The 11,444-nt window shown below is 45.0% G+C and overlaps 1 protein-coding gene across 1 annotated transcript; it reads right to left on the bottom strand.

Annotated features, from left to right (window-relative positions):
• Nucleotides 1-74: 74 nt before the first annotated feature.
• Nucleotides 75-10,630, bottom strand: LOC135511520 (uncharacterized). Its single transcript, XM_064933011.1, has 5 exons — nucleotides 10,459-10,630; nucleotides 1,755-2,540; nucleotides 1,067-1,440; nucleotides 508-668; nucleotides 75-174 (listed from the first exon to the last, which is right to left on the bottom strand). The coding sequence occupies exons 2-5, from the start codon at nucleotides 2,509-2,511 to the stop codon at nucleotides 75-77; spliced, it is 1,392 nt and encodes a 463-aa protein (XP_064789083.1). The 5' UTR covers nucleotides 2,512-2,540; nucleotides 10,459-10,630.
• Between the last annotated feature and the right edge of the window lie 814 nt (nucleotides 10,631-11,444).

Below are 11,444 nucleotides of genomic sequence, written 5' to 3'. Positions count from 1 at the left end.
ACATAGCAGGTTAGACTCCAGCTCCTCCCTCATTATGTCTAGAAAGCTGAGAATACAACATGTCACATAGCAGGTTAGACTCCAGCTCCTCCCTCATTATGTCTAGAAAGCTGAGAATACAACATGTCACATAGCAGGTTAGACTCCAGCTCCTCCCTCATTATGTCTAGAAAGCTGAGAATACAACATGTCACATAGCAGGTTAGACTCCAGCTCCTCCCTCATTACGTCTAGAAAGCTGAGAATACAACATGTCACATAGCAGGTTAGACTCCAGCTCCTCCCTCATTACGTCTAGAAAGCTGAGAATACAATATGTCACATAGCAGGTTAGACTCCAGCTCCTCCTTCATCGCATCTAAAAATCTGACAACACAACGATCTTCTCAGATCAGTCCTCAAAGGCACAGCAAGTTAATGCAAATGCATTGGTCTTTGTACAGGTAAGACTAGTAATGAAGTCTTGCACCCTTAGATTGGCGCCCAATGTGCAACAGGCAGGCTTACTTCTGGCTAATCTCCCTGATCTTGGCAATACTAGAGAAAAGGGACTTGTGGTCTCTGGGTGACAGGGCTAGACGCAGGGTAGATGACTTCATGAAATGGTTCACAGCGACACCCAGCCTCTCCAGGTAGGACTGCTCTGTCGTCACCACCTCATACATACTCTGGGACACAAGAGAGAGGAGGGAGGGAGACAGAGAGAGAGAGAAAGGGAGAGGAGGGAGGGAGGGAGACAGATAGAGATAAAGGGAGAGGAGGGAGACAGAGAGAGAGAGAAAGGGAGAGGAGGGAGGGAGACAGAGAGAAAGGGAGAGAGGGAGGGAGACAGAGAGAGAGAGAAAGGGAGAGGAGGGAGACAGAGAGAAAGGGAGAGAGGGAGGGAGACAGAGAGAAAGAAAAAGGGAGAGGGGGAGGGAGACAGAGAGAGAGAGAGAAAGAGTGAGAGATCCAATGCAGTTATCCATACAATGGTGCCCATCAATCACAATGAACAAGACACCTATTGTAAAGAAAAGATACATGTTTTACTAACAGTAGAGAACACACTGATGATACCGTATACCTCCTGAAGCAGCAGCTCTTGCTTGTTGAGGTACGGCAGTATTCCGCTCTCTTGCACCAGTCTGCGTTCCTGCCACAAGGTTTCCAATAAACCGTTTTTCTCTCTGCAGTTTGCTCTCAGCTTGTCTGTCACAGTAGTGTTCAGCCTCTCCTGGCTGCCTCTTGGAAGCTGTGTATAATGCAAATCTGCTCCTGAGCCCTCAGTGTCAATGACAACCATGGATCCAATGTGTCTGTTCTCTGTGTTCATGTGGACCATTCTCTGAACAATACTGTTTATTTTTAAAGTTGGGAGGGGCTTGTTAGGGGGAGGAAGTCTTTGGACGGGGTTGGTACGTAAGCATAAGGGCTCCTCCATATGTCCTGCTGCCAGACCTGTTATGGAAACAAGAAAGCTGTCACAATACTGTATCTGTCAATTTTTTTAATTTTACCTTTATTTTACTAGGCAAGTCAGTTAAGAACAAATTCTTATTTTCAATGACGGCCTAGGAACAGTGGGTTAACTGCCTGTTCAGGGGCAGAACGACAGATTTGTACCTTGTCAGCTCGGGGGTTTGAACTTGCAACCTTTTGGTTACTAGTCTAACGCTCTTGCCGCCCCGTCAAAGTATTAGAGATGCCAATGTACTGTGTTCACTAGTAAGTTTCAAGTTCATGCGCCGTCTGTAATAAATGAAGGGTCCTACCTGAGTCTCTGCTGTGTGGGTTAAGTGTTGGTCCGACTCTGAGACGAGGCTTTGGAACAGGTGTGAATACGATGGAAGTCCATTGTTCCTCTGCAGGTGTTGGTCCGACTCTGAGACGAGGCTTTGGAACAGGTGGGAATCCGATGGAAGTCCATTGTTCCTCTGCAGGTGTTGGTCCGACTCTGAGACGAGGCTTTGGCACAGGTGGGAATCCGATGGAAGTCCATTGTTCCTCTGCAGGTGTTGGTCCGACTCTGAGACGAGGCTTTGGCACAGGTGTGAATCCGATGGAAGTCCGTTGTTTCTCTGCGGGTGTTGGTCCGACTCTGAGACGAGGCTTTGGCACAGGTGTGAATCCGATGGAAGTCCGTTGTTTCTCTGCGGGTGTTGGTCCGACTCTGAGACAAGGCTTTGGCACAGGTGTGAATCCAATGGAAGCCCACTGTTCCTCCGCTGGTGTCGTTGAAGATGCAGATTGGATCCTGGAAGAGCCAGAGGTCATAACTTCAGATGAAATAGAGTCCCCCTGGCTATAGATGAGAGGTGGTATGGACTTGTTCCTGGTCAGTTGTCCCTTCTCCTGAACATGGTCCCCTGCTTCACCTGTACAGGTGTTCCTGTTCAGGACAGTTACAGTGTCTGTGGCCCAGTGCCATCGTTCCCTTCTGGGCTGGGGTTTGGGTGGAACCCAGTAGGGAAACGGGCCTTTAGGAAGTAGAGAGGTTGGTAAGAGCCCTGATGTGTTCTCAGTACCCATGCAGACCTTTTTGGATCTCCAAAAAGCACCTACAGGAATGTGAAGAAACAATGTGTATGAGGTTGAGAAACTTGAAGAAAGAACTGAATGACATCCGTTTTGAGTTTATGCCTCGAAGAGACTCAGCTGATGGAGTTTCTCAGAGCCAGTCACCTCATACACGGAGCCAGTCACCTCATACTCCGTGTATGAGGTGACTGGCTCAGTGTATGAGGTGACTGGCTCAGTGTATGAGGTGACTGGCTCCGTGTATGAGGTGTCTGGCTCAGTGTATGAGGTGACTGGCTCAGTGTATGAGGTGACTGGCTCAGTGTATGAGGTGACTGGCTCCGTGTATGAGGTGACTGGCTCAGTGTATGAGGTGACTGGCTCCATGTATGAGGTGACTGGCTCCGTGTATGAGGTGACTGGCTCCGTGTATGAGGTGTCTGGCTCAGTGTATGAGGTGACTGGCTCCGTGTATGAGGTGACTGGCTCCGTGTATGAGGTGACTGGCTCCGTGTATGAGGTGACTGGCTCCGTATATGAGGTGACTGGCTCCGTGTATGAGGTGACTGGCTCCGTGTATGAGGTGACTGGCTCAGTGTATGAGGTGTCTGGCTCCGTGTATGAGGTGACTGGCTCCGTGTATGAGGTGACTGGCTCAGTGTATGAGGTAACTAGCTCAGTGTATGAGGTGTCTGGCTCAGTGTATGAGGTGTCTGGCTCAGTGTATGAGGTGACTGGCTCAGTGTATGAGGTGACTGGCTCAGTGTATGAGGTGTCTGGCTCAGTGTATGAGGTGACTGGCTCCGTGTATGAGGTGACTGGCTCCGTGTATGAGGTGTCTGGCTCAGTGTATGAGGTGACTGGCTCCGTGTATGAGGTGTCTGGCTCAGTGTATGAGGTGACTGGCTCAGTGTATGAGGTGACTGGCTCAGTGTATGAGGTAACTAGCTCAGTGTATGAGGTGTCTGGCTCAGTGTATGAGGTGACTGGCTCAGTGTATGAGGTAACTAGCTCAGTGTATGAGGTGACTGGATCAGTGTATGAGGTAACTAGCTCAGTGTATGAGGTGTCTGGCTCAGTGTATGAGGTGACTGGCTCAGTGTATGAGGTGACTGGCTCAGTGTATGAGGTAACTAGCTCAGTGTATGAGGTGTATGGCTCCGTGTATGAGGTGACTGGCTCAGTGTATGAGGTGACTGGCTCAGTGTATGAGGTAACTAGCTCAGTGTATGAGGTGTCTGGCTCCGTGTATGAGGTGACTGGCTCCGTGTATGAGGTGACTGGCTCAGTGTATGAGGTGACTGGCTCCGTGTATGAGGTGACTGGCTCCGTGTATGAGGTGACTGGCTCCGTGTATGAGGTGACTGGCTCAGTGTATGAGGTGACTGGCTCAGTGTATGAGGTGACTGGCATAGTGTATGAGGTGTCTGGCTCCGTGTATGAGGTGACTGGCTCCGTGTATGAGGTGACTGGCTCAGTGTATGAGGTGACTGGCTCCGTGTATGAGGTGACTGGCTCCGTGTATGAGGTGACTGGCTCCGTGTATGAGGTGACTGGCTCAGTGTATGAGGTGACTGGCTCAGTGTATGAGGTGACTGGCATAGTGTATGAGGTGTCTGGCTCAGTGTATGAGGTGACTGGCTCCGTGTATGAGGTGACTGGCTCCGTGTATGAGGTGACTGGCTCAGTGTATGAGGTGACTGGCTCAGTGTATGAGATGACTAGCTCCGTGTATGAGGTGTATGGCTCTGTGCATGTATGAAACATATTCAGGAAGTAAACTGAAATTCCATTTCCCATTCTCTTGATGGAATTGACCCAAACTTTGTCTAGAGAGGATTTGTAATGGCAGAGAAAACTGGGACAAAGGGAAAATTGAAGCAATGCAATAGGTATTGCTGTCATGCTATGCTGCTGCCTTGCCATGTTGTTGTCTTAGGTCTCTCTTTATGTAGAGTTGTGTTGTCTCTCTTGACGTGATGTGTGTTTTGTCCTAGATTTTTATTAAATGTTGTTTTGTTTTTTTATCCCAGCCCTCGTCCCCGTAGGAGGTCTTTTGCATTTTGGTAGGCCGTCATTCTAAATAACAATTTTTTCTTAACTGACTTGCCTAGTTAAATAAAGGTTAAATATATATACAGTGGGCTCCAAAATTACTGGCACCCCTGACTGGCAATGCACAAACAATACTTTAAAAAAATATAAACAATATAAGTATAGAGATAAACTCAACAGCATGTTAAAAATACTGTACTTTATTAATGTTTCAATGGAACCAACCAAAATAATTTATTGATTTAATTAAAAATCAATGTCCTCCAAATCAAAATTTCACAATTAATGGCACCCTTAAATATTAATGTAAATAACATCTACCAACATTAAACCAGGAATTAAAAATCCACTTATTAAAGTTTATCTAAGTCTTAAGGAACTATATTGAGCCATTACATCACTTCCTGTTTCACTAAGGTATAAAAATGAGGTAACACACATGCAATATCCCGCTGTCATCCAACACCATGAAGAAAACAAAAGAACTGGCTGTTCAAAAGAGACATATGGTCGTAGACCTTCATACATCTGGTAATGGCTAGAAGAAGATCCACAAACGATTGAATATACCACTGAGCACTGTCAGGGCAATTATTAGAACATTCAAAAAGATATGGAACAGTTGAAAACCTCACGGCTAGAGGACGCAAATGCCTTTTACCCCCCAGGATAGGGAGGAGGATGGTGAGAGGCACAACAAAATCCCCAAGAATCACTGTGAAGGAATTGCAGGCCTTGGTGGCGTCTTGTGGTCACCAGGTTTAAAAAAGCACCATCAGACACCAACTCCACATCCGCAGGCTCTTTGGAAGGGTTGCCGGTAGAAAGCCCTTAATGACCCCAAGACACAGATGCAAACGCTTGGAGTTTTGCCAAACGTCATTTAAGTTATGACTGGAAGAAGGTGCTCTGGTCAGATGAGACCAAAAAGGAACGTTTTGGTCAGATACAGCATCGGCATGTTTGGCGTCGAAACAGAGATACAAGGAGAGGCATCTCATACCCACGGTGAAATATGGAGGGGGGTCAGTGATGTTTTGGGGCTGTTTTAATTCCAGAGGTTCAGGGGCACCTCGTACCCACGGTGAAATATGGAGGGGGGTCAGGGATGTTTTGGGGCTGTTTTAATTCCAGAGGTTCAGGGGCACCTCATACCCACGGTGAAATATGGAGGGGGGTCAGGGATGTTTTGGGGCTGTTTTAATTCCAGAGGTTCAGGGGCACCTCGTACCCACGGTGAAACATGGAGGGGGGTCAGTGATGTTTTGGGGATGTTTAAATTCCAGAGGTCCAGGGGCACCTCATACCCACGGTGAAATATGGAGGGGGTCAGTGATGTTTTGGGGCTGTTTTAATTCCAGAGGTTCAGGGGCACCTCGTACCCACGGTGAAACATGGAGGGGGTCAGTGATGTTTTGGGGATGTTTAAATTCCAGAGGTCCAGGGGCACCTCATACCCACGGTGAAATATGGAGGGGGTCAGTGATGTTTTGGGGCTGTTTTAATTCCAGAGGTTCAGGGGCACCTCGTACCCACGGTGAAACATGGAGGGGGTCAGTGATGTTTTGGGGCTGTTTTAATTCCAGAGATCAAGGGGTACCTCATACCCACGGTGAAATATGGAGGGGGGGTCAGTGATGTTTTGGGGCTGTTTTAATTCCAGAGGTCCAGGGGCACCTCGTACCCACGGTGAAACATGGAGGGGGTCAGTGATGCTTTGGGGCTGTTTTAATTCCAGAGGTTCAGGGGCACCTCATACCCACGGTGAAATATGGAGGGGGTCAGGGATGTTTTGGGGCTGTTTTAATTCCAGAGGTTCAGGGGCACCTCGTACCCACGGTGAAACATGGAGGGGGGTCAGTGATGTTTTGGGGATGTTTAAATTCCAGAGGTCCAGGGGCACCTCATACCCACGGTGAAATATGGAGGGGGGTCAGTGATGTTTTGGGGCTGTTTTAATTCCAGAGGTTCAGGGGCACCTCGTACCCACGGTGAAACATGGAGGGGGTCAGTGATGTTTTGGGGATGTTTAAATTCCAGAGGTCCAGGGGCACCTCATACCCACGGTGAAATATGGAGGGGGGGTCAGTGATGTTTTGGGGCTGTTTTAATTCCAGAGGTTCAGGGGCACCTCGTACCCACGGTGAAACATGGAGGGGGTCAGTGATGTTTTGGGGCTGTTTTAATTCCAGAGATCAAGGGGTACCTCATACCCACGGTGAAATATGGAGGGGGGGTCAGTGATGTTTTGGGGCTGTTTTAATTCCAGAGGTCCAGGGGCACCTCGTACCCACGGTGAAACATGGAGGGGGTCAGTGATGCTTTGGGGCTGTTTTAATTCCAGAGGTCCAGGGGCACTGGTTTAGATTGATGGCATAATGAATTCCACCAAGTATCAGGCAATTTTGTCTGACAATCTGGTTGCCTCTGCCAGAAGGCTGGGACCTGGCCCTAGGTGGACTTTACAACAAGACAATGACCCAAAACAGACCTCAAGATCCACACAGAAATGGTTCTGTGACAACAAAATCAATGTTCTGCCATGTCAGTCGCCAGACCTCAATCCAATCCAAAACCTGTGGGCTGAGTGGAAGAGGGCAGTTGATAAGCGCAAACCTCAAGAATGTGAAGGATCTTGAAAGGATCTGCTTAGAGGAATGGTCCAAAATCCCTCCAAATGTGTTCCTTGTCATACGTTACAACAAGGAACAAACCTTGTCAAACATTACAGGAAAAGACCATGCTGTTATCCTTGCACTAAGTACTAAATGAGGAGTGCCAATAATTATGAAACATTGATTTTGGTGAAATGTATTTTGTATTAAATATAATTGTATGATTTTGGTTAATTCCACTGAAACATTAATAAAGTCCAGTATTTCTCACATGTTGGTATTTTGAGTTTCTCTATAATTACATTGTTTATATTATTTTAAGTATTGTTTGTGCATTGCATTGCCAGTAATTTCGGAGCCCACTGTATATATATTTTTTTGAATAACAAATGTGAAAGTTGCCAGAAAGTCCCTTCCCCCACTAAGATCCACAGAGGAAACCTGCAAGTGGCCTTCGCAGACAACACAGTTTTACAACCAGGAACTGTAACAGACTGCCGATCTCACCCTGCCCCAGCTTGTTGGCAACTGTTCTAATGACAGTCATAGGGTGCGTTCCAAATCACACCCTATTCCCTATGTAGTGCATAGAGCTCTGGTGAAAAGTAGTCCACTAACTAGAGAATAGGGTGCCATTTGGGATGTAAACAGAGACATTACATCTTTCGGTAAACATTTTATGGTAGCCTGGAGCTTCCAACCCAACCCCCTCATTTAAAAGCTAATAACAGAGGAATTTAACTGTGAAATGGCCTAGTGTGGCTGGGTGTGAACAGCTGGGTAAGTTCCCTCAGAATGAGCTAATGGAGTTTTGCATCTGCGGAAGCAATTAGCCGGGTGCTTTTGTGAATAGGTCTTTGTGTAGAGGAGCCATATGTATGAAGCGTCTCAGAGGAAGAGGGCTGATTTAGGATCAGTTTTAATTTCAGATGACAGATTCATTGACGGTAGGGGCCTGATCCTAGATCCCCACTCCTACTCTGAGATGCTAGATACATATAGTGTGTCCAAACGTTTGACTGGTACTGTAAGTCATTGGCTTCATTCTCATTTACGGAGCTCAAAGATGGTTAAATAACAAAACAGATTTTATACTCTGGACTCATGACGAAGGCTAAAATAAGTCCGTTCTCTATGGCCAAACAGACCTTTTTTTGTTGTTGTCTTAATTAGATTTTAGGTTCAAGACATAACAGAGAAGGACAATAGATCTTTGATTACGAATGGACTTGCAAGCCCAAACTCCAGACAGCACTTTCACATAACCATTTATGTAGTCTGAAAGAATACGTTGCACAGTATGATAGAAATCAAGTGGATCAAAACAGATACAATCCCACTGTGCAAAAAAAATGGTTGTAATTTTTTTGCTAAAAGTCATCAATGTAAAGTCAATGTAAAGTCATCAACGTAAAGTCATCAATGTAAAGTCGTCAACGTAAAGTCGTCAACGTAAAGTCGTCAACGTAAAGTCGTCAACGTAAAGTCGTCAACGTAAAGTCGTCAATGTAAAGTAATCAACGTAAAGTCATCAATGTAATGTCATCAATGTAAAGTCATCAACGTAAAGTCGTCAACGTAAAGTCGTCAACGTAAAGTCGTCAACGTAAAGTCGTCAACGTAAAGTCGTCAGCGTAAAGTAATCAACGTAAAGTCATCAATGTAAAGTCATCAATGTAAAGTAATCAACGTAAAGTCATCAACGTAAAGTCATCAACGTAAAGTCGTTAACGTAAAGTCATCAACGTAAAGTCGTCAACGTAAAGTCGTCAACGTAAAGTCGTCAGTGTAAAGTAATCAACGTAAAGTCATCAACGTAAAGTAATCAATGTAAAGTAATCAACGCAAAGTCATCAACGTAAAGTAATCAACGTAAAGTAATCAACGTAAAGTCATCAATGTAAAGTCATCAACGTAAAGTCATCAATGTAAAGTCGTTAACGTAAAGTCATCAACGTAAAGTTGTCAACGTAAAGTTGTCAGCGTAAAGTTGTCAATGTAAAGTTGTCAACGTAAAGTAGTCAATGTAAAGTTGTCAATGTAAAGTTGTCAACGTAAAGTAGTCAATGTAAAGTCATCAACCTAAGGCCATTTTGTCTTTTTTTTCACCCAACTTTGAACTTTTAACCTTGATTTCACGTTGAATTAAACGTTAGTTTACAACTCAATCTAATGTAAATCTAAACTAGACCATTGGGATGTGTCTGAACTAAGTATCTGAACTTAGTGTCTGAATTTAGTGTCTGAACTTAGTGTCTGAACTTAGCGTCTGTACTTAGCGTCTGTACTTAGCGTATGTACTTGGGACTGGAGTCATACCATACAACACCGATACCAGATTGTGAATGAAAGTAAACGTTCAGTAGCTTTGTCAGTATCTAAAAACACTGCTACAGAATTAGACAATTACTGCGCCAAGAACCAGTCCAATGACTACTGTATTGACATAGTAATACACAAAGCCCTGTTTACCCCATACCACATAGACAGGATATTAGCATAGTAATACACAAAGCCCTGTTTACCCCCTACCACATAGACAGGATATTAGCACAGTAATACACAAAGCCCTGTTTACCCCCTACCACATAGACAGGATATTAGCATAGTAATACACAAAGCCCTGTTTACCCCCTACCACATAGACAGGATATTAGCATAGTAATACACAAAGCTCTGTTTACTCCCTACCACATAGACAGGATATTAGCATAGTAATACACAAAGCTCTGTTTACTCCCTACCACATAGACAGGATATTAGCATAGTAATACACAAAGCCCTGTTTACCCCCTACCACATAGACAGGATATTAGCATAGTAATACACAAAGCTCTGTTTACTCCCTACCACATAGACAGGATAGTAATCGTAAGTCCATGGACCCAGTGGATGCATCTGTTTATACGCTCACTAAAGAAGTAGCACAGGAGATAAGATAGGCAGGGAAAGTGCATGTTTTCATGTGTGTCCTTTGATCTAAACATTTGACTAAAAATAACAGTAGCCTCTTTGGAAAATAAGCTACAACAAAAACAACAACAACATTACTGCTGAGTTCTCAACCGTAACTACTGTTGACTAAATACAGCCAGAACACATTTTGCGATAGAATTAAAGATATAGCTTTATTTATTGTACACCCTATTGCACCTGAATTCATATCATATCTATAGCTATCAATTAATGCTGATTCTTGACTGAGGACTCTGAGGGGGTAAATTGTCTGATGCGTGGCTCAGTATTCCTCGGTATTAAAAACAGCAGCCCGCAGGGTTCCCAAACTCACCTCAGTTCTGACCGTCCAAATCCGCGGTGTTCTCCGGAGCTGTATGTCTCACAGTACGTTGCTATCTCTTTCCCTGAGTTTAGCACAATGAAACGTCAGTCTATCAGACATAACATAGTGCATCAGCACAGGCCCATATAGTCTCTCTCTTTGTGAACCTGAATCAGCCACTGTCTGCCACAGATACTTAAAGGGGGGGGGGGGTTAACTGTAAAAGTTATGGGAATATGGAGTATGAGGGAGACTAGTCTCTACCTGTCGAGCTGGCTCTCATCCAGACATCCAAGCTACAGAGGCACAATCTATCCAGACATCCGCCTTGCCTCCCACCATTTTTAAAATGCTCTGGCTTAACGGCCTAGGGTTTGGTTTTAGAGAGTAAGAAAGGCATGAGAGGACACACGGGGCAGGAAATCACCCAGGAGAGGCCTGTGTCTCCACAGAGAGCCTCAAATCTAATTTTTTTGGTCACATACACGTGGTTAGCAGATGTTAATGCGAGTGTAGCGAAATGCTTGTGCTTCTAGTTCCAACAGTGCAGTAATATCTAACATGTAATCTAACAATTCCACCACAATGACCTAATACACACAAATCTAAAGGGGTGAATGAGAATATGTACATATAAGTATATGGATGAGCGAAGACAGAGCGACATAGGCAAGATGCAATAGATGGTATAAAATACAGTATATACATATGAGATGAGTAATGTAAGATATGTAAACATTATTAAAGTGGCTCGTGATCCGTTTATTAAAGTGGCCATTGATTTCAAGTCTATATGTTGGCAGCAGCCTCTCCATGTTAGTGATGGCTGTTTAACAGTCTGATGGCCTTGAGATAGAAGCTGTTTTTCAGTCTCTCGGTCCCAGCTTTGATGCACCTGTCCTGACCTCGCCTTCTGGATGATAGCGGTGTGAACAGGAAGTGGCTTGGGTGGTTGTTGTCCTTGATGATCTTTTTGGCCTTTCTGTGACATCGTA

Source organism: Oncorhynchus masou, chromosome 24 (genome assembly GCF_036934945.1).
Source record: "Oncorhynchus masou masou isolate Uvic2021 chromosome 24, UVic_Omas_1.1, whole genome shotgun sequence".
NCBI lineage: Eukaryota > Metazoa > Chordata > Actinopteri > Salmoniformes > Salmonidae > Oncorhynchus > Oncorhynchus masou.
This window is presented reverse-complemented; position numbering and strand designations above follow the sequence as displayed.

Coding starts and splice junctions, on each gene's coding strand:
- LOC135511520 (XM_064933011.1), bottom strand. CDS start 2,511: ATGGGTACTGAGAACACATCAGGGCTCTTACCAACCTCTCTACTTCCT. Junction 1,441..1,754: donor CCCACACAGCAGAGACTCAG/GTAGGACCCTTC, acceptor TTTCCATAACAG/GTCTGGCAGCAGGACATATG. Junction 175..507: donor ATCAGGGAGATTAGCCAGAA/GTAAGCCTGCCT, acceptor TTGTATTCTCAG/CTTTCTAGACATAATGAGGG.